The 27,929-nt window shown below is 46.4% G+C and overlaps 1 protein-coding gene across 13 annotated transcripts; it reads left to right on the top strand.

Annotated features, from left to right (window-relative positions):
- Positions 1–58: 58 nt before the first annotated feature.
- On the top strand, positions 59–27,698 carry Tpm3 (tropomyosin 3). Of its 13 annotated transcripts, none has more exons than XM_055623553.1 (9): positions 59–175; positions 1,046–1,171; positions 13,183–13,316; positions 13,951–14,068; positions 14,167–14,237; positions 15,530–15,605; positions 16,253–16,315; positions 16,464–16,533; positions 26,363–27,698. In XM_055623553.1, exons 1-9 carry the CDS (start codon positions 59–61, stop codon positions 26,443–26,445), a joined length of 858 nt encoding a protein of 285 aa, XP_055479528.1. In that variant the 3' UTR covers positions 26,446–27,698. The 13 variants fall into 13 exon arrangements, with proteins under 13 accessions (XP_055479528.1, XP_055479519.1, XP_055479548.1 ...); XM_055623544.1 differs by lacking the exon at positions 15,530–15,605 and adding an exon at positions 14,869–14,944; XM_055623573.1 differs by lacking the exon at positions 26,363–27,698 and adding an exon at positions 25,232–26,336.
- Positions 27,699–27,929: the final 231 nt, after the last annotated feature.

Raw genomic sequence — 27,929 nt, 5'->3', positions numbered from 1 at the left:
TGGCCCTGGCCTCCAGTTCTCTAGTATCCAGGGGTGAGCTCACCAATAGTCACATCTCATGATGGAGGCCATCAAGAAAAAGATGCAGATGCTGAAGTTAGACAAGGAGAATGTGCTGGACCGGGCTGAGCAAGCTGAAGCTGAGCAGAAGCAGGCAGAAGAAAGGAGCAAACAGGTAGGCACTAGCATTGGCCTTCCTCACTTGCTGGTTACAAGACAGAGATGGGCCAGGCAGAGGTGGCACACACCTTTAATTCCAACACTCAGAAGGCAGAGGCCAGCCTGGTCTACATATTAAGTTTCATGGCAGCCAGAGATACAGAGATACCCTGTCTAGAGAGAAACCATTTTCTTTTTTTGGGTGGGAGGAACTCCTTAGTCTCTACGAAGGAGCAGAAAACATGTAGGGCAGCAGTTCTCAACTTTCAACCTCTCAACCTGTGGGTTGAGGTCCCATGAACATATTTATGTTCATTCACAGGATTGAATGATATTTAAACACAGATATTTATGTTACGATTTATAACAATTATAGTTATGAAGTAACAATGAAAATAATTTTTTGGCTGGGGGTCCTATGAGGAACTGTATTAAAGGGTCTCAGCACTAGGAAGGTTGAGAACCACTGCTCTAGGGAATCTACTTTAGACTGACTGTATGCCCCTGAGAAAGCCAGTGACCTCTTCTGTGCCACAGTGTGCCTGCTAGGCTTAAGTAGAACTAGACCATGTTTTTGAAGACTGTTTCACTTCTAGAGCAAAAGGTAAGAGCATGCTCCATTTTTTTTTCTCTTTTCTGTAGCATCACTGACATCTTCTTTACCATCCAATAGTCTTGGATGAAAATTCCAGATGACTTTGTCATGTTAGGACCAAAAATTATAGGGTCTGCAGTCAAGCCACAGCCTAATGCCTGAAACATGACTGGAGAAAAGTGTGTCTCTCTTGGGAGATGCTAAGATGAAGGCCAGGCTCAGAGGTCTTCAGAGTGCAAGTACATGTGGTTGTGTTTATGTGTTTGTGTGTTACTCTTCGGGCTCCTACAGCTAGAAGATGAATTAGCAACCATGCAGAAGAAGCTGAAAGGAACCGAGGATGAGCTGGACAAGTATTCTGAAGCTTTAAAGGATGCCCAGGAGAAGCTGGAGCTAGCAGAGAAGAAGGCAGCTGATGTGAGTATCAGGAAGATGGCTTGCTTATCAGCTCATACTATGGGTACATATGCCAACATAATGCTTTTGTATTTAACAACATACAGGCATGCTCTTCTTTTGGAAGAAGTATATTCTTTTGGAATATACTTTCTTACTCAAAGGCATGTTAAATCTGAGAGCATAGTTCAGTGGGAGTAAGCCTTCCTAACATGCATGAATCATCCCTGGATTATATGCCAAGCATTGAAGAGAGAGGGAGACAGAGACAGAGAAGAGAGATAGAGAGACAGAGACAGAGAGAAACATGGAAGTCTCATTTCTGTACTAATCAATCTTCTTCCCAGTAATCTAATGATGTTTCCAGAACCCTCCACGTCTAGATGCATGCTATCAGGTATCCAGCCCCCCCCCCATGCCACATTCTTAGCTTTTGTGTACAAGGGTTGGCAAGTGCATGTGTATATTAATAGGGAGCTTCTCATCCCTCAATTACCCAACAAAGCCGGCTTAGGTTTCACAATAGAAAATGGAGGTCACATTGACCCTGTCCCTATACGGGTTTATTTATCCTGGTCAAGGTGGGCATCTGCCCTTATATCATAGAGATACTACAGGGAACACTGATAATAGGAAAACAGTGAAGAATCAAGGGTTAACCAGAAGAGAAACGGGGAAGCAGGCAAAGAAAGCATCCTCATATATTACTCTATGGCCCTGAATAAATTACATATTTTTAAGGGCTTTCCCCTCTTGGAATTGAAATTAATCCCTTTTACCCACTTCCTAGCACATGTTAGCACCCACTTTCCTTCACCTTCAACCTTGGTTTGCTGCAAAGAGAAATAAGAGACCATATAGGACATTTGTTTTTAAGAAAAGTATCAGGATTGTTTATTCATTATTTATTATTTTTTTATTTGGGGTTTCGGGGATTAAGCCCCCCCCCAAGCTACATTTACCTACCCCATTGAGACCTTAACAGCAAGAAAGGGTATGTCCATTACACAGGCATTTCTCAGCGTCTAGGTGAGGAGGAAAAATAGAAGCTGGTGTTGTTCAAAATTACATTTGGCTTTGGAAAACACCTTAAAGGATAGAGTGGATCATTCAAAAATGCTTTTAGACCCTCACATTCGGTCTTTGCCATAAGGCATCTGCTCTTCTCTTTGGTTCTTCTCCGCCTTCAAAGGCTCAGGCACAGTGAGTGTTAGAGTAGGTGCCTCCAGAGATTAGTGATGCAAACCAGGCAACAGGCACTAAACACAGCCACAGTTTCTAAACATCTGTCCATGACAAGCTGCTATCTCTCCATTGTTGATAAATACAGCCACAGGTTCTAAAAGCCTGTCCAAGACGAACTGCTCTCTCTCCATTGTTGGAAAACTAGACAAACAATAGGTTCTCTCCAGGACTGAGCAAGTACTTGAAGTCCTGCTTTGATTTGCTTAGCCTCACTTTTAGGTGCAGATGGGCAGATGGATATATGGTCCTAAATACGTAGGCAGGAGGACAGATGCTTTCACAAACAACTAGCCCAATGTCAGCTTAGAAACAGTTTTTTCTTTTCTCTCTCTTTTTTTTTTTTTTTTTTGGTGGGTTTTTTTGTTTTTGTTTTTCAAGGGAGGCAAGGTTTCTCTGTGTGGCCAGGACTCGATTTGTAGGACAGGCTGGCCTCGAACTCACAAGAGAACTGCCTGCCTCTGTCTCCAGAGTGCTGGGATCACAGGTGTGCATCACCACACCCGGTTTACGATCAGTTTTACAGACAGGAGCACACACCACACCCCCACATACACCACACACACACACTTCTTCCCTCTTCCCACTATATTTGTTTGAAAAAAAGCAAAAAGCTTCCTTGTATTTATATTGAAATCTACAAGATTTTGGTTTTTTTCAGACAGGCTTTTTCTGTGTAGCCCTGGCTGTCTTGCACCTCAATTTGTAGACCAGGGCTGGCCTTGAGCTCACAGAGATCCACCTGCCTTTGCCTCCCTAGTGCTGGGAGTTTGAGGCCAGCCTAGTTTACCTACTGAGTTCCATGCAGGACAACTAGGGTTACACAAAACAAAACAACAAACAAATAAAACAAAATAAAAAAGAGGGGAAAATTTGTTGAGACAGAAGCTGGAAGAAAAGCATCTTTTCTCAAAGAACCATCTGTGGTTAAGGCCTGCCACAGCCTGGTTTTGTAAGTAAAGTTTTATTAGAACAAATTTATGCTCTTTCATTTATATATTGTGTAGTGGTTTCCTCTGTTCAATAAAATAATTGCTGCAGAGTCCAGTCCATATAACCTGTAAAGCCAGAAATTCTATTTGGCCCCATTACTGAAAACTTGCTCACCTTTGTTTCAAAGAGTAGAAGAAAGGAAGTAGGGTGTTCACAGGAACTGGGAAGAGTACACAATGAAGATGCTAAGATTAAAGTAGAGAATGAAGATCATGGTATATTCATCTTTGGGGAGATGGTGTTTTGTCTAATACATAAAGGCTGACAGCTCAGCTTCTGATCTCGATGTTAATAAATATGTAGCTACACAGGGGAAATGGGATGAGTGGACCAATAACTGCATGTCTACACTGATAGTTTTGGCTATCTTAGAAGCCTTCCTGAGTGTGTAGAATTTTGGGGGACTGCTTGAACAAAGAAAGGGCAATGGTATGGCAAGTTCAGTCCAATCTTTTTTTTTTCTTCCCAGAGTTTAGCTACTATTATATTTTAAGTTGTAGCAAAGTATATATTTACATTTTTGTGCAACAATGTGTAAGAACCCTTTGCATGTTCGTGTGTTTGAGAGAGAGAAAGACACAGAGAGTGTTTGCCTGAGAGTGTAGAGGCAAAGGTAGGCATTAGAGCTACCTCAGTAGCTCTCCCCCTCGTGTTTTGAGAAGGGGTTTCTCACCGAACCCAGAGCTCCTTGATGAGCTAGCTAGCTACTCAGCAAGTCCTGGGTCCCCCTGTTCCTGAGATGCACAGAGCCACACCTGGCTTTTATGTGGGTGTTGGGGAACTGGATCCAGTTCCTCACACTTGTGCAGCCGGTCATTCTCAGCCATAAGATGCTCTTAATCTAAGGCAATCAGAAGCTGTTTAGGAAGAGACAAAAGGAAAGAGGAATGCAATGGAGAGGGCTCAAGGCGTGAGAGTCACAACATCCTTTTTTAGGAACATGTACTGGGAGGGATGACAAAGAGGAGATGACAGTGACACCTGTTGTTATGTTGTATTGTTGGCCACCAGGAAAACAATAGCACTGGTTGGTCTCCTTGCTGCCAATTCATCATGCTTCAGGAGTCAACTTCTGCTTCCCTAGATCAAGAGGAGATTATTTGTACAAAGGGACCGGTCTCAGGAATGCAATGCAGTGTGTTTACACTTTGGTTTGCCTGGGATGAAGTCTCAGGGCACAGGGAGGTACAACAGTGCCATCTGCTGGTCAGCACTCAGATGACAAAATTCTCTCCAGCAACTCCTCTGATGAGACTTACTCAAAGCAAACTTAAATTTACGCCATCAAGACAGTTTTACTGAGTGCCAGAACTTCTGTCTTCTGCCTTAGTTCCTGGGGAAGTGGGTGGCAATCAAAGCGAGCAGGATACACTGCTGAGAAAATTATTGTTTGCCCAAGTTATTTCTTCTGAATAGTCTCATTGTTCAGCAGTCTCCCCCCCCCCCCCCAAAAAAAAAGGACATCCTGAGAACCAGAACCAGATATAGGGAGCAGGAACTATCTTGCTGCACTCAGAGACTCCACAGAGCTAAACCCCAACTCTAAGTTAATATTCTTAGTTCTAAGTCCGCTCCATATCCTATTTCTCAAGGAAAGGGAAGACTTTTATTAAAAAAAGGAATTTATCATTATTACTTACTGAGAAGGCAGTAGAAATACAGAGAAATAATGATAGGATGTGACAGTTCACACCTGAAATTCCAATACTTAGGCAGGTGATAAAGAAGGGACCAGAACTTAAGACCAACTAGGGCTACAAAAATCAGTTGAAGGCCAGCAAGGACTACCTGAGACACCATCTATAAAAAACAAAAACAAACAAACAAACAAACAAATAAAAACAAGCTAACTAAACAAAAACTAGAGAAGCAGAGAGAAAAACACAATAAACCTTACAGCTGTGCTTCCAGAAATTCTTTTATAACAGCGTCCGCAGGAGTAGTTTCTAGCTCATATAATAGTTCCTTGGAGTACCTGAAAGCCGAAGTGTCAGTAAAAGTTAAAAGATGAAAGCGCTAACAGTTTAGAGGTTAAATTCCATAATAGTTTTCCAGATACTTACATCTTGCTGTTGCACGAAGGATCATAAGGGGAGCGTAATAAGGAATTCTTCCTGATAGAGGCATAAATATCTTGTCCACAAAAGAGGTTGTACATGAATATTAAGTCCTAAATCATTCCAAAGGCTCAAAGGGGCTGCCAGGTTAACTGGTTGTGCATACAGACTCAAAAGCTACAGGAGACAAGCCTGGTATTCTGCACAGACACTTAAGTTCATACCAGATCCTAAGAGAATGCCAACTTGCCCGTGTCTTTCACCACGTAGTTCCTTTATCAACTAGCAGGAAATGGGAGGGATCCTAGCTCAACAATTTTTGGTTTTGTTTTGAGACAGCGTGTTATGTAGCTCAGACTATCCTTGAATTTACCATGTAGCCAAGGATGACCTTGGATTTCTGATCTTTCTGTCTCCACCCCCAAGTACTGAGATTACAGATAGGAGCCACTATGCCAGTTTATGTGTTCCTGGAGATCCAGCCCAGAGCTTGGTGAGTGCTAGGCTACTGCTCTAAAACCGAGCAGTATCCACCTGCCCTCTGAGGAGATTTTCAAAGGAGTTCCCTGGAACTCCTTGCAAGATGAAGTCTAGAGTTTTTTTTCGGCTTTTCTCAGAATCTGGTTTTGGAGTTTGTCACAGACTGAGCAGAAGTGGAAACAGGTGGGATATTTTATATTGCGGAGAGGACACGGTGGTAGGAAGGCACTTGACAAGAGAGGGGTCAACTCCGGAAGTGTTAAGGATAGCACCATACTTGTAAATGGGCCAACCATTGTTGGGAGGCAGCCGGGTGGATGAGGCTAGCCCACGAAACGCCTCTCAGTTACTATGGTAGCCTTACCCAACCCCGCCCCCCTTTACTGGTCTGAGGAAATACCGCCCAGAGTGCTCGCCTAGGGCGACTGCGAGGCTCCACCCCTCACTTTCTGCCCGCTGCCCCTCGAGTGGACTGCGTTCCCGCCTGCTTGGCAGGGGGAGGACGCGCGGTGGCGGTGGCGTCACATCCGGACGGGTGGGTGAGTTCCGGTATTTCAGGGCGGAGCAGGCGGAAGTAGGGTGAGAAGCGGCTACACCGCCGAGCGGAGGAGGTAGCGACCCGATTTCCAGAAGCAGCTGGGTGGGCACCATGGCCGGGATCACCACCATCGAGGCGGTGAAGCGCAAGATCCAGGTTCTGCAGCAGCAGGCGGATGATGCCGAGGAGAGGGCCGAGCGCCTCCAGCGGGAAGTGGAGGGAGAGAGGCGGGCCAGGGAGCAGGTACGCACGGAGGGCGAGGCGCAGCAGGGAAGGGCGAGGCGCCCCTCCGCTGTGGAGCTCTGCACGGCATCCTGGGGGCCCGGACTAGACACGGAGCCCCGAGGTTGGGTGGGACACGATTGCGATGGCCGGGTTAGCGAGCACAGAGGAAACTAGGTGCTCGCGCGAGCAGGCTGGACCCTGGAAAGCATCGAGCCCGGCGCGGCGCGGGCTGCCCTTTCCCTTCGCTCATTCATTCGGTCCCTCGGAGCCGGGCGCGGCCAGGGGAGGGGCTCAGCGCCCTTTCCCTCCCCCACTGCTCCGCGAAGGGTGGGGACACTTTGCTCTCTCTTGAGGTTTCCGGCCAGAAGGGTAAAAGTAAGTGTGTGCTCCTCTGGTTCGGGCGGGGCCGAACCCAACCTGTGAAAAATGAGGGTGGGAGGTGGGAACCGCCGGAAAGCCCCCGACCTGGCCTGCTGGCAGCTTTTCCGCTCCCTCCTCCTGCTCAGGAAATGAGCCAGCAGTTGGCTGAGAGGAAGCGCGGTTCCCTCCCTCACTGGCGGAGCTTGAGGCCACAGCACCACCTCCCATCCTCGAGCGTGGGGACTTTTTATAACTAACTGGTACCTCCGCCCCTCAGTTGTGCAGTGGGAGAGGAGATGATGCTCTTCCCGAGATTCGCGAATGTGGGAGCTCGCAAACTTACTCTGCCTGTCGTGACCTGGAAGGCAGGAATGCCTGCCAGATTCAGGCCAGAAGAGTGAGCAGTGCAAATTTGACTTAGGGAAAACATTTAAGCAGGGCTGATAAGGGAGTGTATAGCAGAGTCAGATGCCACGTCAGTCTCAAGGTTCCTCACCGGTTTGAACCCCGTGGAGAATGGAAACATTAATGTGCGGCACTGGTGATTTTTGGGAGACTGCTTTCTCGGTTATTCAGTACAATGGTTTTTGTTCAACTGAAAGTGTTTGTGGGATGAATGGATTCCTACGGAAGACCTAATGAAAAGAGCTCTTGTGGCCTGTTGGTGTTCTTTATTGCTCTTCCTTTGGTGTCTTTTTTTTTTTTTTTTCTCTCCGTTTTGCTGCCCATTTGGGGAATAACAGAATATTTTTGAGAGGGCAAAAGGGTGAGTGGAAAAGGAGACCACAGCTCCCTTCCTTTTACATTATCAAAATACTTTATACCTGGGCATGGAGATGTCAGAGCATGTCTTAACTTCACCCTTCTTAGGCGTCCAGTATGGTTGCTTTGAGACAGGGTGTTCCTTTGTATTCCCAGTATGCCCAAGCCTCCCAAGTGCTGGAATTAAAGGCTTGCTTGGCCACTGCTGGCATGCCTGCAGCTTCTCCTTATCAATTCTTGTGAGATTGTTCTAGAGATGAGGAAGTCTTGAGAAGGAAAATGGGAGAGAACAGTGGAAGGAATGGACCATGTGCTGCAGAGTCATCGGCTGATGCTTATGTGGGGCCCTGGGACTGGTTTTAGGGTAAGGTGGGGTGTGTCAGTCTGTCCTAGAATTTGGTCAGTTTCCTTGTAGGTACATTTGGCTCCTTCCTTGTGTGTGATGAGTGTTTTCACAGGTTCAGAGCTTACCACATGTGCTTTTTCACAAAGTCTCCTGAGGAAGTCCTCAGAATGGGGAAGTAGGGTGGTAGTTAAATATTGATGAAACTAGTGTCTTCTTTGTGAGCCTTTGACTGTCTGCACTCTGAACTTTGAGCCCCTCCTGAAGAGCCACAGAGGGAAGGGGAATGCTTGGGCTGCCTCTGCTGTAGGGCCACCATGGAATGTGGGTCTTGGAGGCTCCTCCTGCCAGCACTACCTGATGGAATCCTATGCTCCTATATTAGTGGACTGTCTGATCTTTTTCTGCTTACTTTGTATGGACATCCACGCTGGATGAGACCAAAGCTGACAGGCAGGTTCTCAGGTCAGACGTTCCTGTTCTTGGCCTGGAGACAGGCCTTTGATAGTATAGCTCCCTGTGAAGCCTTACTTTCAGCTTGGAATTTCCTTTGTATTTAGTAAAACGGTTTTATTGCTTTGTTTTCCTAAGTGGTGCTGGCATAAGACCTAAGGCCTTATGCTGGACAAGCTTTATACCACTGACCTACACCCTTGACCCTGTTCTGTCTAAACTTAGCAGGTGACAGTATAGAGTTTTAATGTGTTTATTGCTGATGTATTACCATAAATGCATATGTAACATATATGCATATACCTGTCCAGGCTGTCCTTGAATGGATGAACTCAAGAGATCCTTCTGCTTCAGCCCCTGGAATTGTTTCCTGATGTTCACTGCCATGCCAGGGTCTCCACTGGAACATTTCTTTTTGATTACTGATTTTATTTACTCGTATGTGTGTGTGTCTGACACCCTCGAGCTGGAATTGCAGGTAGTTATGAACTCACCGCACCATCCCCACCATATAGGTATTGGGAGCCAAAATCTTGCCAGTGCCCTGCCTACTGAGCCATCTCTCTAGCCCTGTTCTTATCCTTTAAAAACATTTCTCTCCAAGATCTCCATGGTCTTTTTTATTTTTCATTTTGTTCCACCCTAAAACATTAGAAGTACTACTGAGGGGGCTGGTCTTTGAACAGGGGTTCTGGCCTTAAGCTCAAATTCTTGGTCCCTGAAGGGGGCTAGGGTGTTTGGCCATAGGTCCCTGTATTTGGTGGACACATAACGAGCATTGTGACCTCTGTGTGGTAGAGGTTTGGATTGGTTTGGCTGCTGCTTGCCTTTCTCTGCCCCCCTATTTCAGAGCACGCTCCTACAGGAGAAGCAAACAGCCCTTTGCTCTAAGTGCCTCTGCTTAGACTCCACCTTTATTGACTCTGGGGTGGGCAGATACCTGCAGTCTCCAGCCCTCCTCCCTCTCGGTGAAATTCCTGGAGAACAGAGTCTAGAGCTTGCTGGTTGCCCCCTGGCATGTGTAAACACAGTCCCCCCCCCCCCCGGCTCCCCTCTTCAGTACAGGCCTGACTTTTCTAGTACTATCTCTGCTTTGAATTATACCTGTGACTTTCATCTAAAAAGGGAAAGCCCAGGGTAGAGTGCCGGATTTAGACTTCTCCCCTCTGTCCTTGGCCCTGCTCTGTCTCTGACTACCAGCTCCTCATCAGCTTACATTAAGGGATGTGGTACGCTTTGGGCCTCTTTCCACAGTAAAAAAAAAAAAAAAAAAAAAAAAAAAGTGAGGGGGGAATCTTATTGAGTATGCATATATTGTGTGTCTGTGAGGATGTCAGCACACATAGAGGACAGAGTGCAGCTTTGTGGAGTCAATTCTCACCATTATATGGGTTCAGGATATCAAAACCCAGCTTGTCGGGCTTGCATAGATGGGTACAAACCACCCTTACCCACTGAGCCAATATGGACAGCCCGATGGAGCATTTAGACTAAACTTTTGTCATAGCCAAAGCTACTGTCGGCCATCTTTTAATGTGAGCAAATGGCTGCTGCATTCCACTACCAGGATTTTGCCTCTTGAACAATGGAGAACCCTCTTAACCATTGAGCGGAAGACCTAACACTGTATCCTTCCAGTTTCAGGCTCTACTGGACATTCAGGTAAAACGTAGTATAACTGAAAGAAAAACATAAAATGTAATATTTCTCAGGATCAATCTAGCCTGACAAAGGCTGACCTGACCTGCTGACCTGTGTGGTATGTGTAAGCTGTCTTCCATATTCAGTTAAAGGGAGTGTCAGATCTTGATTTTGCAGCCTTTTGTTTCCTTGTAGAGAGAACTGGTCTGCTTTAGGGGAAGAAGTAGAACTTCCTGTTCTGAACCCAACACCCTCTGCTCTGTCTGAAGCCTCTGCGGGGGCTCCGGGAGCTCCTTAGTCGGCAGTTCTTGTTTTAACACAGGCTTGAGCATCGAGATGTATTTTCCCTTCCTCCTTTTTCACCCTAGTGAAGAATTCAATTGTAAATGCTGTTTTGTAGGAGAAAATGTGGGAGCCAGCTTGTTGCCATGGAAACTACCCTGCCCCCATAGCCTGTTATCTTTTTCCAGTTTGGGTAACTTGGAGCTGGATGGGGGCTTACATTTCAGTGCTTCCTGCAAATCCAGCTGCATTTTTCTTTTTCTTTGATTTTTTTTCCCTTTAGATTTATTTATTTTATGTATATGAATGTTTTGCCTGTGTAGTGTATGTGTGTGTACTACATGTGCCTGGTGCCCACAGAAGTCAGAAGAGCTTTGGAGCTTCTGAAACTGGATAGTTGTGAACCACCCTGTGGGTGCTGGGGATCAGCCTGATTCTTTGTAGCTCTTACCTGCTGAATGACCTCCAGCTGCATATTTGGTGTTTGGGTTTTAGGCATCTGAAAGGGGTAAGTACTGTCTAGTACTGTGAGTGTGTAGCCTTGCCCTGATAGCCTGGCCTGCCCTGCCCTGGACTGGTTGGCCTTGTTGGGTTTGTGAGGATAAATCTGCATTATCCTCCGGGACATCTGTTTTCCTAGAAGAGACAGAACTAGAGAATGCTTGTCTTTGTGGTGCTCTGAATGGTACAGTTAGGGACACAAATGGTTTCTTAGGAATGTCAATTTGTGTAGACTTGTCAATCTTCTTTTCCTGTAGCCCGCTCCCCTGCCTCCTTTCCCAGTCTCTTTGATCTCCTGTGTTTGTATGTGGAAATTTTTGTTCCTGAATGTTAGCAGGAGTCTTGTCTGGTTATATCGCTCCCCATAGGGCTAATGGCCCAGATTCTTCAGCTGCCACCACCCTTGCCTGTTAAGAGGAAAGCAGGGTAATAGAATTCAGGCACAGTCTGGGCTAGAAAGGAGAGCTAGTGTTCACCAGGATAGAAACATCTGCATGCATCCATGTGCAGCAGAGGTCTTAAATTTGGGGTGGCTTGTTTGTTTATTGAAACAGGCTCTCCCTATGTACCCGTGTTGGCCTTGAACTCATGGTCCCTATGTCTCAGTCTCCAGAATGTTATGTGGCCATGTGCTATCACACCTATGAGGACACTTTCCATAGACTGGCAGTGCACAAGCTACAGCTTCTGTTTGTTCCTTGCTCATAGCCAGTTAGTGACTTACTTGGATTGAGCTTGTACTTTATTGTTTGTGAAGCTGAAGAAATGACTGTCAGAATTGTACTAAGTCCAGTGAAGCTTAGGCGATTATGAGGAATAGAAAGGCAGTTCAGACAGACAGGCATAGCAGTAGGTGGAGGCTAGGTTTCTTCTTTGCTTGTTTTTATATTATCACAGTATAGCATTCTTTGTTAAGGGAATACTGCAGGGGTGGGGGGGAAGATAGCCCAGTCTATTTTCTTTTTTAATTAAAGCGTGTGTATGAACAGAGCATGTGTGGTGGTCAGATCAACTTGTGGAGACCAGTTCTCTGTCTACTATGTCTACTGTGTGAGTCCCAGTGATTGAATTTGGGGTCTCAGGCTCAGCATCTGGCGCCTTTAGCTGTTGAGCCATCTTTCCAGCCACAGTTACTCCAATCTTGCATTCTTATGCTTCCTTGCCTGGAAAGCTGTTCCGGAAGGCATTAGTTGGTCATCCTCCTGATGTGTTAGGGTAAGGTGATCAGAGGATTAACAACTTAAGCTGCAAATTTAGTTAATATAGAAGGGATTATGATAAAATGATAGAAATACTAAATGCCTGGTATATGCCTGTAGTCCCAGCACTCAGGAGGTAAAGACCGGAGCAGAGGATCTAGAGTTGAAAGCTAGAAGTAGCTGTCATTTATTGAGTAATGACGCATACTTCTGATCTTAAAGGTTTATTTATTTATTGTGTATACAGTGTTCTGTCTGCATGTCCCCTATACACCAGCAGAGGGCACCAGATCTCATTTATAGATGGTTGTGAGCCACCGTGTGGTTGATGGGGATTGAACTCAGGATCTCTGGAAAGAGCAGCCAGTGCTCTTAACTTCCGAGCCATCTCTCCAGCCCTCTAGCTGCTTTTGAGACAGGATCTCACCATGTAGATCAGGCCGGCCTCAGACTCACAGAGACCCACTTGCCTCTGCCTTCTGTGTGCTGGGATTGAAGGTGTGTGGCATCACACCTGGCTTTGTTGACTCTTACAGGTTCTGAAATTTGAATTAAGTCCAGAAGAGAGAGGATAATACTGTCTGGACAAGGAACTGAATTTTCAAACACACTTCAGGGCTGAGGGTTCATCTCAGTTATTAGAGTACCTGTGTAGCATGTATGAAGCCGGGGGTGCCATCCATGGAACAGCATGAACTGGACACTGCAGTACATACCTGTAATCCCAACACAGGGAGTTACTGTGTGGCCAGCTTGGGATACATGAGATTGGTTTGCAGGAACAAAACGTTTCATGTAGGACAAATGGGAGTTCTTAGATGGCAAAAAAGGAAGCTGATTTCTACTCCTGTATGTTAGATCTTTTAGCATTTGGGACAAGACAGGATCTGTGTGACTCTAACCTCTTCGTAGCAGTCAGGTCTGTCACAGTTGTTAACCTTTCCTATTGATTTAAGGCTGAAGCTGAGGTGGCCTCCTTGAATCGCAGAATCCAGCTGGTTGAAGAGGAGCTGGACCGTGCTCAGGAGCGCCTTGCCACTGCTCTGCAGAAGTTAGAGGAAGCGGAAAAGGCTGCTGATGAGAGTGAGAGGTATGTGGGGGACACGAGGGCGTGTGAGTTCCAAAAGAATTGGGCAGTGGGGTAGCTGAGTGGTGCATCACTCTCCTTCTGTGCCCTGGGTTCCCTCCCTGGCACTGCAAACAAAATAGTTGGTAGTGGTTCTGACCTAGATTTCCCTCTAGACCTGTTTTTTGTTTTGTTTGGGTTTTTTGTTGAAGCGTGAGCTCATGTAGCCCAAACTGGCTTTGAACTCTTGAGCCTCCTGCCTCCACTTTCCAAGTGTTGGGATTACAGACCTATGCCACCACATCCTGTTCTAGACCTATTTTTGTTTTTGCAAATTGAAGCTGGCATCTACCTTATGCTGAACACATCCTCTACCACCGAGTTACACTCCTAGCCCCACATTTGCTTTTTAAATGGTAGTGATTTTCTATTACTACTATTTTGTACTGTGTGAATTGAACTGGGGCCTTGCACATACCAGACATCTGCTATATTCCTAGCCCATGTTTTAAATTAAATGGTGCATGTACTCGGGTGTTATCAAGTTTCCATTTGGGTGGCAAACAGGAATGGACTCTGAAGGCTGTGACTTTGAGTTCTTGGAATGGAGTTGATACAGACCTCAGAGTCATTGCTGTATTCATCCGGTTTCTGGCAGAGGTATGAAGGTGATTGAAAACCGGGCTCTAAAAGATGAAGAAAAGATGGAACTCCAGGAAATCCAGCTAAAGGAAGCAAAGCACATTGCAGAAGAGGCAGATAGGAAGTATGAAGAGGTGAGCCACCTCTGCAGTGACGTGAAGGCTCTGCAGAGACTGCCATGAAGGGCTGTTGCCCTTGCTTGCTTGAGCTGTACCAAGGTCTTGTCTTCTAGGTGGCTCGGAAGTTGGTGATTATTGAAGGAGACTTGGAACGCACGGAGGAACGAGCCGAGCTGGCAGAGTCGTGAGTATTTTGTCTCCAGATCTTGTCAGACCATCCTTCCTGCTTGGGCACTAATCCGAGTAAACCAGCATTCCTTCGACCTTGTTAAACAGGCCCGGGAGGGTGGTAGCTGTCGATAGTGCTTTTTAGCCTCTAAAAATGGCTTTGGGCTTTCTCTTATCTTGACTAGTAACAGGTAACAAGGCTTGCTTATTCTCGGGAAGATTCTCAGATTGAGGGAACATAGAGACTAATATGGCAAACAGCTAGTTGGAAGATCCTATTGGGTCCTTCCACCTGGAATTTCTTCCTCCTTGGCCTGTACTGACTTCAGACCTGGTCTCAGTTTTTACCACTTTGCCAATCTGCCTGGGAACTTGAGAGCAAAGGCTTTAGAGAAATCACCTGCTGCCCATTGGTGCCAGCCTGGCCTTGTGTAACAAAGTCAGCATGGATGAGTATGTTTGTGCTTTCCTTGCACCTCCCTCCAGACATGACATATCATGACCATGGTGATGTTTTCTTCCCGTTTGTTTGTTTGTTTATTTTTACCCACCCCACACCCCATTTTGCGGCTTGTTTTCTTGCTCTTCCTTTTTTAACCTTTTCCCCACAACCTGGCTTGTGCCACTCCCGTGACTGTCACTAACAGCCGTTGCCGAGAGATGGACGAGCAGATCAGACTCATGGACCAGAACCTGAAGTGTCTGAGTGCTGCTGAAGAAAAGGTACTAACCATTAAGCCCATGGAGAGGCTCCGTGCCTGTGGTATGCTTTCTTTCAGTTCGGTTTGGTTTTGCAGCTGCCTCCCCTCCACCAGTTGATTTGTTGAGTGCTTTCTCGTTTCTCCATGGAATGCTCCATTCCTTTCCACTCACTTGGCATCTCTCATCTCTTCTTTCCTAGTCGCTTCACTGCCTTCCCCCAGAGGGCCTCTGCCTCCCTTCAGTAATTTGGGGGGGTTGTTTGGGCTGGGCATCCGTCCCCACCTCCACCACCCAAGGAGCAGTTGTAACTTGTTCCTGGTAGTGAGTGATTTCTCTCAAGTGTTCTTTTTTTATCAGAGCAAAACATTCTGAGCACAGGGGTCCAGCCCCTGCCATACATGTGCCATGGTAGAGGGGGCCGGGCTGATGCTTGCTCAGGTTACCCAGAAACTTTTCTTCCCTGATTGCAGCCCAGCTCTCTCTACACATAGGTTCAATTCACATCTGTGTGTCTCTCTCCTTTTTTTTTTATTTTTATTTTATTTTATTTTTTTTATTTCTTCCTCTTTCCCCTTTCCTCTCCTGCGGTATGTAAAATATTCACAGTAAGTGTTCTGAGCTGGAGGAGGAGCTGAAGAATGTCACCAACAACCTCAAGTCTCTTGAGGCTCAGGCGGAGAAGGTAGGGCTGGTTTGTGAGGATGGCAGGCTTTGGGGCCTGGGCCCAGCCCTGCCCTTAATGACAGGCACACCCATTCCATATAATCCAGGGAAAATCGTCCTCTTCCTTCCCACCTTTGTCCATCAGAGTGTAGGTTTAGTGCTAATTCCTGTCTGCCTCCATGGCTTAGGTTCAGTTAACTCTGTGGTCTCCGGGGCCTACAGTCATGTGCTCATTGAGCTGACGCTGCTGTGCTCCGGTCAGTTAGAGGAGCTCTGTAGAATCTGAAGAGTCAGCTGGGGGAAGCAGAGCCCCAGCTCTCAATCCACCCAGTAGTCAGGACGGGTGGCTGCCGCTTACTATCATTGGGCTTTAACTGTGGATCTCTGCTGATGATGTTGGAGAACGAAAACCCTTTGGGTTGATTGGAGTAAGGTCAAAAGTTAAGTCTGTTAACAAAAGCAAAAGAGGGTCCCGGTGGAGTTCACTCTGCGAGTTTTATATTGGAAATGTTTAAGTCTTGGGACCCTTTGTCAAAAACTGGTCCTTGCTTTTAGTCCAGAACCAAATTGAATCCCCATCAAAGAATGTGTATGAGCAATGTAAGAGTAACATGGCGATTTTCTGCAGGTTCTCCGCTGACATTTGTGTTCTGCTTCTCTTAATAGTACTCTCAAAAAGAAGACAAGTATGAAGAAGAAATAAAGATTCTTACTGATAAGCTCAAGGAGGTGAGCTGAGGGGCTGACACTTTGGGGAGATAGAAGGCGTTAATGTTACATTGGTAATTTGCCTTGCTGGCCTTGCTTCTGAATGGCCTACAGGCATGAGGGGAAGAAATAACCATCTTTCATTCTGATTGGCCTTATATTTCCTCAGGCAGAGACCCGTGCTGAGTTTGCTGAAAGATCGGTAGCCAAGCTGGAAAAGACCATTGATGACTTGGAAGGTATGGCGTGTGTGTGGGAGGGAGGCCTTGCCTGTCCAGCTTGAGCCTCTTCTCTGTTCATCAGAGAACTGGTAGCGCCTTGGTGTGTCCTGCCCTGTGTTGTAGCGAGGGAAAGTAGGTCAAACCGTGGAGTTGGATTTTTAATCTTTTCCTTTAATAAGGCCACTTATTTCCAGAATTTGCCACCTTTCCGCTAAAAAGATCTAATGGCTGTATTTATCTCCCAATTTAGTAGTCTTAAATTTCTTAATTCTTGAGTCTGTGAGTCAAAGTGGAAGCCATGCTGCTTAGAAGGTAGTGAAGTCGGTGTGTCACCCTATGGCCACTTGAGCTGTTTCTTCTTACTCAAGTTGGGGGACACCTCTCCAGGAGGTAATAACCACGTCTCACAGTTGCACAGCGTCAGGGCTTCTTGTTCTTGCAGTCTGGCAGTTTTGTCTGTCCACCTTAACAAGGAAACAAGTCTTTTCTCGTGGACTGCCTTGATACATACGCTCTTGGTGACCGGATGTTCTTTGAAAGGGTTTGGGGAGGCGCCCTGTAGAGCCCAGGGCCCATGAATACTGATCACGCTGAGTAGGCTGAGGATGGTCACCGCGCATGTGTGCTTTCTCTTTCTGTTGTCCGTAAGTTTTATCACTGGTTCTGGGCTGTGCAGGAGTGGTGTCCTCGGGTGCCTGGCATATGTTCAGGTTCTCAGTTCTTGCCACAGTTGACTTGAGACATTAGAAAGTACAGTTGGCCATTGGGAAAAGTAGACTGAAAATGGCCAGTCACAGTTGCCAGAAGAAGCTTTTTTTTGTTTCCCATCGTGGTTTTAGACCCACAGTCACATTTTTCCTATTTTCCTTTTTGTTTGTTTTATTTTTTTGAGACAGGCTGTCCTGGACTTTAGACCAGGTTGGCTTTGAACTCACACAGATTTTTCCTATTTTCTAATGACTCCCTCTCTTCATCTGCTTCTGATACCTTTCACTTTATCCTTGTGGTTCCTGTGCCTGTCCAGACGAGCTTTATGCCCAGAAACTGAAGTACAAGGCCATTAGCGACGAGCTGGACCACGCCCTCAATGACATGACCTCTATGTAACTATCAGGCAGCTGAGTGGGGGGGTCCCTGGCTCTGGGTGAGGGTGCAGAGTGTGCAGCCTGGGAAACATTGGTGCTGGTTATTTGTTTGGCAGAACCTGGGGAGGTGTTTACTCTTGGATGCAGTTTGCGTCCTCACTTACTCTCCCATGGAGCTCTGACAGGGTCTAATTATGTAAGCCATGGTGACCTCAAACTCCAGATTCTCCTGACTCACCCTCCACTGCTAAGATTACAACCACGTGCCATTGTGCCCAGTTCTCCTTGGCACTGAGTTTTCACTTTTGTTTCTCAAAGCTAGGTATGCTGACACACAGCTGTTGTCCTTACAGTCTAGCTGCTAAGGTCAGCTAATGCTGCATGGCAAGACAGGGTCTCAAAAGCAAAACACAGCAGGTGTGCTGGCGCTCACCTTCGATCCTGCCATAGGCAGGTGGATGTCTTGAATATGAGGCCAACCTGGCCTCACTACAAAGTGAGTTCCAGAATAGCCAGGGCTTCTGAGAGAGACCCTATCTCAAAAAACAAACAAGAAGACAGAGAGAGAGGGAGATCCTGATCTGTGCCCTGCTACTAAAGCTCACAATAGGACATCCCTGGGATGAGAAGCAGCCAGTTTTAAGAATTGAGCTGAGCCCCAAAGCAAGCCAAGCAGTAAACAGCACCAAAAGTTTTGTGGGACTTCCATTTGTTTGCTGTGGATCTGATCCCTAATGCTAATCTCTGCTTCCTTGCGCTAACCCTGGGAGCAGCCCAGTGTTGCAGCCTGTAGTGTCTGGCTCTCTTTTTCCTGCTGCTCTTTTGCCCCTTTTCCTTCCTCTCAAGCTGCTGCCTCAGTTGAGCCAGCCCTTCTCACCTGGAGTGTCCTTTTTTATACAGATAAACTGTCACCGTTTCTGCTCAGTGCTGGATCTGCCCCCTTTCCTTGGGGAACCCAACACCCTACTCGCTCTGGATTCCATTTGGGTCAGCCTGGCTGTTTCCCAAAGCCTTAGGGCTGGGGGCAGGCTTGAGGGGGGGTCACAAAGCAGTTTACATATTTGCTTTCACCCCATATTAAAATGTTAAGCTGCCAGAAGCCTCATGCCCTCCTGCATTTGTGTTGTTGACAAAGCTGTTGGTGTACATACGAAGGAGCCCTGCCGGTGTGATGTGGGCACAGCTGCGTTAGGCTCCCCTTCTTCTGACTAATGTATAATCAAAGCTACTTCTGTGTGTGTGTTTTTCTTGACACTTAAACGTGCTGATTGGAGTCTTGTCAGCCTGGTGATCTAGTAAAGGCTGCTCGTGGTAGGAAGTCCGGAGTTATTTCTCGTGCCTTTCAGACCATCTTAAGTCTTTTACTTCTGAATTCTGAAATAGTCTACCTGGAGCATTTTCATTCCCTAAGGCCTTTTTCCCCATACTGAGTTGTTTCCTAATACGCTCTGTCCTTTGCCAGGGATTCAGACACTCCGTCCTCTGAGCACACTGGGCCTGTGGGATCCATCCTTACAGTTAAACAATTCTATCCTCCCAAGTCATAGAAAACTGTAACTTAGTGGGTTGAATTCTCAATAGATGGACATTTCATCTTTAAACCTTTCTCACAAAGTTGAGCTGCTACCTCAACTTTGTTTCTAATGAGATATAAAACACGAAAAATTAATGGAAAAATGAAAACAACCAGTCAATCATAGTTCAAACATGAGGGTAATGACTTACTGTTAAATTTCTACTAGAAAAATTCTTGAATATCAACACTTCAGAGCTGTTCCAGTTTATACAACAGATATACTTGGTACCACAGCTAAATGTTGTATAGTATTTGTTTCTTAGCAGTGTGTATTTGAAACTTGCCTTTTCTTTTCAGTATCCAGGGCTGTGGATGTGGTATAGGGCTATAGGGAGAGAACATGGCCCTTAGTTAGAATCCCAGTACCACAAAGAAAGAAAGGAAAGAGGGGGCATTTTGGCTGCATAGATGACTCAGAGGTTAAGAGTCTGTCTGCCCTTCTAGAGGTTCCGCGTTCAAATCCCAGTAACCACATGGGAGCTCACAGCCATCTATACCCTCTAATAGCCTCTTCTGGTGTGCACGTGTACATGCAGAGAGAGCAACTCATATAAAAAAAAAAATAAATAAAATCTTGTTTAAGAAATTGCTGGCCGGGCAGTGGTGGTGCACACCTTTAATCCAGCACTTGGGTGGCAGAGGCAGGCGGATCTCTGTGAGTTCCAGGCCAGCCTGGTCTAGGGCAAGTTTCAGGACAGCCATGGCTACACAGAGAAACCCTGTCTTGAAAAACCAAAAAATAAAGGAAAGGAAAGATGCAGCTAGGTAGAGAAGTTTGCCCTAGTCTTGAGTTTCTACCAAATCAGATTCCTTCGCCTGCAGTATTTCTTCCTGCCCCTGAGGTTCGGTAGAGGTTGGTTTATTTGCAGGTACTGATATTTTCTAGCTGTCCTATCCTGGTAGACTTGAATGCAGCCAAGGAGCCACCTGCACTCAGGTTGCTCTGAATCTAAAGGACAAAGTTAAAGCTGCTCTGTGAGCTGCAGATAGTCAAGATTGGAGAGCTAAGTGGGAGGGACACTGGTTCCATCATGGTCCCCAAATTGGAATTTTTGAGTTCTTTGTCTTTTTAAGACAGTTCTCTATTGTCCCTGGCTATTCTAGAACTCAGTGTGTGCCCAAGCTGGCCTTGAGCTCATGCATTCCTGCTTCTGCCTGGTTTAGGTGGGGTTTGTTCATTGTCTTTGTTTTGCTGATGCAAACACCACTGAACTACATAACCAGCCCCAGGTTTGGCTTTTCATGAGCAGAATTCAGTTTGGAGATAGTTAATACTCAGTAATCTAGTTAAATAAAAACAAGGTAAAAAAGCAGAACTAGAGAAAAACACAGTAGCCGTGAGGGCGGCTGTCGTGGGGCATGATGGTTGCTGAAGTGCTCCTGGGAAGCTCTGTTTGAGTTTGAAAAGTGGTGGAGATGCCACTGTAGTTTATGCGCAGGCGTGCTACAAGAAGTTGGATCTGGGCATGGTGGGCAGGCCTGTGCCCAGCATTTGGAACACTGGGGAAGGAAGATCAGAAGTTTAAGGCCACACTGAACTACATAGCAAGACCCTGATCAAAAATAAACAAGGCCGGTGGGGTGGTATATGTCTTTAATCCCAGAGGATGGATCTCTGAGTTCAAGGCCAGTCCAGTCTACATATCAAGTCCTGGGCCAGCCAGTATAGTGATATTCCTTAAAAATCGACTTGTAAAGCATCAACTTTTTCTGGTCTGTGGTATGCGCACTTCTAATCTCAGCACAGAGGCAGAGACAGATGGCCTCTGGGTTTGAGGCCAACCTGGTCTACAGAGCCAGTCCCAGGACAGTCAAGGTTACATAGGAAACCCTGTCTCAAAAAACAAAACAAATAATCTTTTTACAATTAAAAAAATAGTACATGTGTGTGTGTTTTATGTGTGCACCGGAGTGGGAACATATTATCTTCAAGTGTGCTGATCCCGTGTTGCAGACATTTCAGTTAAAGTTCACAAGATAACACTACATGTACAGCGCATACTACTAGCCATGACTATATCGCATCTTGGAAAATATGAGGTTAGGTTGCAGATTTATCTGTTTAGCTAGTTTTCTGAGCTGGGGTCTCACATTGTAGCCCAGGCTAACTTAAGGCTCAGCAATCCTCTCACTTCAGCCTCAAAAGTGGTGTGTTGGAGGCATGTGTGGCCATGTCTGGTAAAATGACACTTTGACAGCTACGCAAATGGAAGTAAAGTTAGGTTACTGGCTTTGAGACTAAGAAAGCGACAGTGTTAAAGATGTAGGGACATAATAATGTCCTGGTTTGAGATTTGGGAAGCGAGAGAAGCATGTGTCTGAGAAACTGACAGGTTTTGCAGGTGAAAACAAGATCCAGAGGCTGGAATCGGAGGGGCTAATAGAGATCTGGAATGCTGAGGTATCGGAAGCAGTTTTAAGTTACACAAACACTTTAAAACCATAAAGAACATCTGCAGGTGTTGGCCTTGGTGGTACACAACTTTAATCCCAGCACTTGGGCAGAGGAGGCCAGTCTACATAGCTAGTTCCAGGATAGCCTGTGCTACATTGAGCCTGAAAAAAAAGAAAACAAAACCAGCATCTGCAGGTGTGAACAGGTTAAATCAGGAGAAAAGCCTAGTTGGGCAGTATAGAAGGAAGTTGGAAGTATAGAAGGAATAGATAGCAGATAGATTGAGAGGGAAGGGAACTGCGATGGGCCCAGCGCTGGAGCAGTTTGAGGGTATGTGTTGAGCATTAGGGTGGGTTAAGGGGTAACATTCAAGAGCCAGGAGAGCTTTAGTGAAAGAAGAAAAGCAGTAAATATGTTTTAAAGTGGTTGTGCCCAGTAGAATAATGTCCGGTATGATAGTCACTTGTTTTTGTGGCTGTTGAAAATGTCTTGTGGTGAGGCTAGAATTCAGTCTGAAATAGTTATGTGACTCTTAAGTAGTCCCATGACACTGTTGCTCAGCAAAGTTGAAGACATTTGGTATTGGACAGGAGTTAGAACACCAGGGTGAGAATTTAGTGAGATCTTATCTCAAAGTAAATAGCTGAAAGCAGTCTGGGACTTGTATATAGCTGAACGGTAGGCTGTTTGCCTGGTGTGCACAGGGTTCGAGAATCAACCCGTGGCATTATTTAAAAAGGAAAGAAGAATGAGTTAAGAGCAATAGACTAAAAGGGAAAGGTGGCTTCTCATTCTCCGTAGCTTCTGCTTTACCCTATTGGTAGGTCTCTTTCTACTATCCCAGGGAAGTTTGAGAACTAGTGTCAGGTAGGTCCTTCTCCATTCTGTGCTTCACATCCTGTTCCTGTATGTGTTCATTGTTGGGGCCAACACCAGAGCAAAGCACTTGGCTCCTTAGCATGTTTCTCTCTAAAGCCAACTGAGTTTCTTTTCCCTCATTGCTGTTGTTGAAATGAGGAACAGCTGTGCTTGGTCGGATGTCACCTAGTGGTGGAGCTTCTTTTCATGACTATACTACAGTTCCTTGGGATTCTTTTTTTTTTTTTTTTTAATTTATTGTGAGTGTGGGTGCCGAATGCGAGGCGCAGCATGCATATCCGCATATAGAGATAGGAGGTCGAAGGGCACGTAGGGAGTGGTTTGCCTCAGAGATCCAACTCAGGGCATCAGGCTTGGCAGCAAGCGACCATGCGCCATCTTGCTGACCCCTCTAGAGAACTCCTCAATTGGGCATGGCTGGAGTGAGCCAGTGAGTCTTGTTTGGGCTTCCCGGGGAAGGGAGGGCCTTCGTGAACCAACACTATGTAATACCGACATTTCAGTCATTCGAAACAAGCGAAGCTCAGGCTCAGAGAGCAGTTGGGATTCTAACCGCAGTCTTTAGGGAGCTTCGACTTGGGGATTTTGTTAAGTGGTAAAATCTATTTATCATTTCTCTAAATGGAACAGACTGTTGAACAAGATCTGGGTACTACCCTTCTTTCCTAAAACCGGTGTGGGAATACAACCAAGTTGGATATGGATGAGACATATCCATAGCAACACATGTTGAAGGGTGAGAGTTTATGTGCCTGCTGTTGGTCAAGAATGTCTCCTACTCAACCAGGCCAGGCACCAGGCCACTAGCTTTGACTCCCCGTCTGTCACAGGACAGGGGAAGACTCTGCATGCAATCATGTTGCTCCAGCCAGTACATACCAGCAGAACCTTCTGGCCACTGTTAAAGTAAAACCCATCTGTAGCCAGTCATGGAGGCATGGAAGGCAGAGGCAGGAGGATCACACAAGTTTGAAGCCAGCCCAAGATAAGATACATAATCTTCGAAAAACAGACTCCCTGTACAGTTTTCCATGTTCTTCCCTGGGGGAGAGGAGGGACAGTGCCACTCCAAGAACTTTAGCTAGGCCATTTGTCTGTAGTCAGTGCCAGCAAGGTAGCTCCGTAGTCTCCTGCTGCCAAGCCTGATGCCCTGGGTTGGATCTCTGGGGCAAACCAATCCCTACTTGTCCTCTGAGCTCCCTATCTCTATATGTGGATATGCATGCTGTGCCACACATTCGGCACCCACACTCACAGAAGGCTCTAAAAACATAGGAAGTTGAACTTGATCTTCAAGACGGGCATGCTGGAACACACGTTTAATCCCAGCGCTGAGGAAGCAGAGGCAGGCAGGTTGAGGCCAACCTCGTCTAAAGTGAGTTCCAGGACAGCCAGATCTACATAGTGAGATCCTGTCTTAGAAAAATTAAAAATAACCAAAATAAACTTGAGCTTCCGGGGCTGATAGTAGGGGTGGACCAAGAGTAGTTTTGCTTCCCTGTCTGCATCTCTGGGTATAAGGTGAGCGACAGCTGGGTGGAGTGGTGCACATCTGTTGTCACAGTCATTCGGGAGACACAGCCGCAAGATCAGGTTTGAGCTGAGCCAGCGCAACAGAGCAAGAATCTTTCTCGTTGGGGGGAGGGGAGTATGTTCTTGAAATGTGCTCTAAGTTATTTCAGACTTATTTTTATTTCATTTATGAGTGTTCTCTCTGCATGTACACCTGCATGCCAGAAGAGGGCATCAGATCCTAGTATAAATGGTTGGGAGCCACCATGTGGTTGCCGGGGAATCAAACTCAGGACCACTTGGAGAGCAGACAGTGCTCTTAACTGCTGAGCCATCTCTCCAGCACCTTCTTTGATTTTCTTAAGATTGAAATATATAGTGGTGGACATGACATTTATATTCAAAGCAAGAGAGAAAACTAAAATTTTCTCATGAGCCCCAGCTTCTCCTACAGGTCACAGGCCTGGACTGGAATCTGTGACCACCTTTGGCAAGGAGACAGCATGATGTTCCTTAAATTAATAGAGTTTTCGTATTTTCGGGGGGGTGGGGTGTTTGCCTGCCTGTATGTCTGCACACCATGTGTGTGCCTCGTGCCTGAGGCTGGAAGAGGGCGTTGAATTTTCTAGGACTAGAGTTACAGCAGGTTGTGAGCTCCCGTGTTGGGGCTGGAATTGAACCCAGGTCCTTTGGGAGAGCACTAATGCTCTTAACCTCTGAGCCTCCTCTCTAACCCTCACAGTAGTCATAATTGGCTTGTATCCTTTAACTGCTGGGTATGCTGCTGACCCGGATAGATTGTTTCTTACATAAAGGGCAACCTAAACATGAATTGGGGAGGGCTTCAGGGTGTCTGCTGTACAGCACTGCAGTAACACTTCATTTGAAAATGAAGGATTGAATGGGTGAGATGGTTACAAATAGTGTTCCCTTTGCTTTTTCTGAACCCTCATTGCTGACTGCCTATAAGTCCACTGTACTGCCATGTGACTGTCTCAGCCCAGCCATAGATAACTGAAGGAAGTGTCTTTTCACACTCAGAATGCTCCTGCAGCTGAAATTCTTACATGCTGTATTCCTCTGTTGGTCTTTCCACCAACTGGCTGACTCTTCTTGCTCTGGGTCCCCACACTCTGCTGCTGAGTGGTGCACATTATGTAGACCAGCTAGTTGAATGACACATTTGCCTCTGCTGTCCACTAACCTCCCCTTTTCTCTCTCTCCTCCTGTTTCTCCTTTCCTCTTCCCTCTTCTCTGTTGCCGCTGCAGAGCGTCTCTACAGCCAACTTGAGCGAAACCGCCTGCTTTCTAATGAGCTGAAGCTAACGCTGCATGATCTGTGTGACTGATGGGCAGGGCTCCCTGGTGCCCAGTAAACCCACACTCCTGACCTGGACCCCAGCAAAAAGCTGATTGATTGCCTTTTTAAAAGATACTGTTTTGCCCTAAGCAGGTTGCTTTCTAATGAGGGCAGTTAGAATACTGTTGATTTCCTGGCAGCCCCCATGAAGTTGCAATGGCTGTTTCTATTCTAGAAGAGATTATGGGTGATGAAGAAGGAGCCTGGGAGATTTAGTGGGGAGTTTGGAAGCCATTAGCTGCGGCCCTCTCACCTGTGCACCCACTGTAGGGTTTGCTCTCTTGCATGGATATTTTCTAACAATAAAGACTGGCTTGACAAGGTGTTGTAAGTGCGCCATCTGCAGGCCCAGGGCTGGGCTTTTGTGACTGGGTGGGAATGGGTGGGAAGAAGGCTGAAGTGTGGAGATGGTCTGTTTGCCATCACTCGGGTTCTGATGAAGCTCTGTGGTTCACTGTCTAAGCAGATGAAGTGCTTGGTGTCTTACCACTGGCCTTCTGCCTGGTAGTTTTCCTTCTTGCTGCTTTTGTGTTTAGTTGTAAGTCACTGTCGGGTCAGCTCTGTTGATAACTCTGCTAAAATCTCAGTGGGGCTTTGCTTACAAGAATGTGTCTGGGCAGTATTCTTGACTTAAACCTGAGGACTCTTGCCCCCTTCACTTTGTGGAGAAAATACCTACTGCAGGAGGATTGTCCTGTGCTCTTTACTTGAGATTTTGCTGTTTGCCCTTGTCTGCAGTGGTCACGCTCTAGTGTGGCATTTCAGGTGGGCAGAGTCAAAAAGTGGATGCTTTCAGCCTGATCCTTTTGAGACTGAAAGCTGAATGTCTCTTGGTTGCCTATTGGAAGGAGGGGAAATGGCTAAATCCAGTTCCCTCCCCTAGGCAGTAGAGAAACTCCTTGGCCTCAGTTGGCAAGCCAGAGAGCCCACAAAACGCAGGGCTGTGGTAGCTGGCTTCTGCAGCTTCCATGCAACTGGAGCAAGGCTCAGGGTGGGGATTGCTTGAAAATTGTGTAATTCCTCTTCTTTATTCCCACTAGATAAGCTGAAGTGCACCAAAGAGGAACACCTCTGTACACAAAGGATGCTGGACCAGACTCTGCTGGACCTGAATGAGATGTAGAGCATCCCCAGCCCCCGCCCCATGGATATTCCTCCCTCTGATCCTGACTCCGCCAGAGGCCAGCCTGCCTGAAGCTGACCTTGAAACTGAGGGCTGATCTTTTTAACTGAAGGCTGCTTTCCCCTCCTGCCACCCTCTCTACCCCTCCTGTCTTTTTCACAAAACTGTGTCAGCCTCTTCCCAGAATTCCAGCTCTAGGGGCTGACATGTTTGGGAACAATATTTAAGGGAATGTGAGCACAATGCAGAGTGTCTTCAGTGCAGTTGTGACATGCACATTTTGAGTACTTTTGTCTAAGCAACCATTTGTAACATTCCCAGCACTTTGCAGCTTGGAGCAGCAACCCAGTTCCTTCCACTGTCGGAAGGTGACATTTCAGCCTAATGGATACTGACTCCTCCATAGAGGAGGACCACAGGAACCGGCCTGCCTTGCTGAGACCCAGACAGACTCCACTGTGGGAGACCTCAGTGCTCTGCACCAAGGCCTAGCCAAACAACAGGGAATTCTAGGAAGTTAGCCAAAACAAAAAACTGTTCCGGGCTGTGAAGGTTTTCAGCTGTGATATCTGTCAACAACTTTTCGCATGTTTTTATTTTTACCTTTTCCATCAGATGTGACCAAATAAGATGGTGAGATGTCTGAGCTGCCCCCAGCTCCCAGGGCCCTGTGGGTGTTAGGCAAGTGTGCTGCTTTAGCCTGGGTGTGAGCCCAGACTTGTCTCATCTCTACCCCTTTTCCAGCTGCTCACAAAATGGATCATGTTGCCCCTTAGTGTTGAGGTGACCCCTGAGGGAGAAAGGGAAGGAAGATTATGTTCGTGCCACTGATTTAGCCACAGGAAAGTCATCTCATCACCCTTTCCTGAAGCTGCTGTCTCTAAAGTGCCAGCTCATTGTGCTTTGTGTCAGTCAGTGCTGGAGAAATCTTGAATAGCTTATGTAAAAAAACAAAAAAAAAACAACTTTTTAAATTTTATATTATTTTGAAATTTTGCTTTTGGGGGGGTTGGGTTACCTTGGCCAACCCATTACCTGTCCAAATTCTTTGCAGTCTGTGGCTGCTGGTGTGCTGATCTTTTGTGTCCCCACCCAATCGCCATGTTCAGGTGGTTCCTCCAGGCCTGTTAGGTCGACACCCTGCCGCTTCCTGGCTTGTTTGTATTCTTCTCCATCTGGAAGAAGAGAACCCCATAGTGCAACTGTTTTGATACTGAATATTGACATTTTGGAATAAAGAACCAGTCCCTCCACCCTCAGACCTACGTGACTTTATTAGACCAAATGTGCTTTCTTTACAGGGGCTATACAGCCAGGGTTAAGAGTCTCTGTGGTTGACAACAGCAGGATTAAACAGAGTGCACAAATCGAAAGCAGACAAAAAATAAACATGGATTCAGAATCTGGCTGTGGGGTTTGGGAGGTGGCACCCTTGTTAAGAGCTCACCCAGCTCCCATATAAAGAAGCTTAGTGGCTCAGTGGT

This window comes from Psammomys obesus, unplaced genomic scaffold (assembly GCF_907164565.1).
Source record: "Psammomys obesus unplaced genomic scaffold, mPsaObe1.curated_primary_1811, whole genome shotgun sequence".
NCBI classification, from domain to species: Eukaryota; Metazoa; Chordata; class Mammalia; order Rodentia; family Muridae; genus Psammomys; species Psammomys obesus.
Note: the sequence above shows the minus strand (reverse complement) of the source record. Positions and strands in the feature narration are given on the sequence as shown.

What these genes read in the sequence shown, in the direction of transcription:
- Tpm3 (XM_055623553.1), top strand. Translation starts at nt 59, where the DNA reads ATGATGGAGGCCATCAAGAAAAAGATGCAGATGCTGAAGTTAGACAAG. An exon ending in CGAGCCGAGCTGGCAGAGTC is followed by an intron (nt 14,238 to 15,529) that starts GTGAGTATTTTG and finishes AAATATTCACAG; the next exon opens with TAAGTGTTCTGAGCTGGAGG. An exon ending in GACCATTGATGACTTGGAAG is followed by an intron (nt 16,534 to 26,362) that starts GTATGGCGTGTG and finishes TATTCCCACTAG; the next exon opens with ATAAGCTGAAGTGCACCAAA.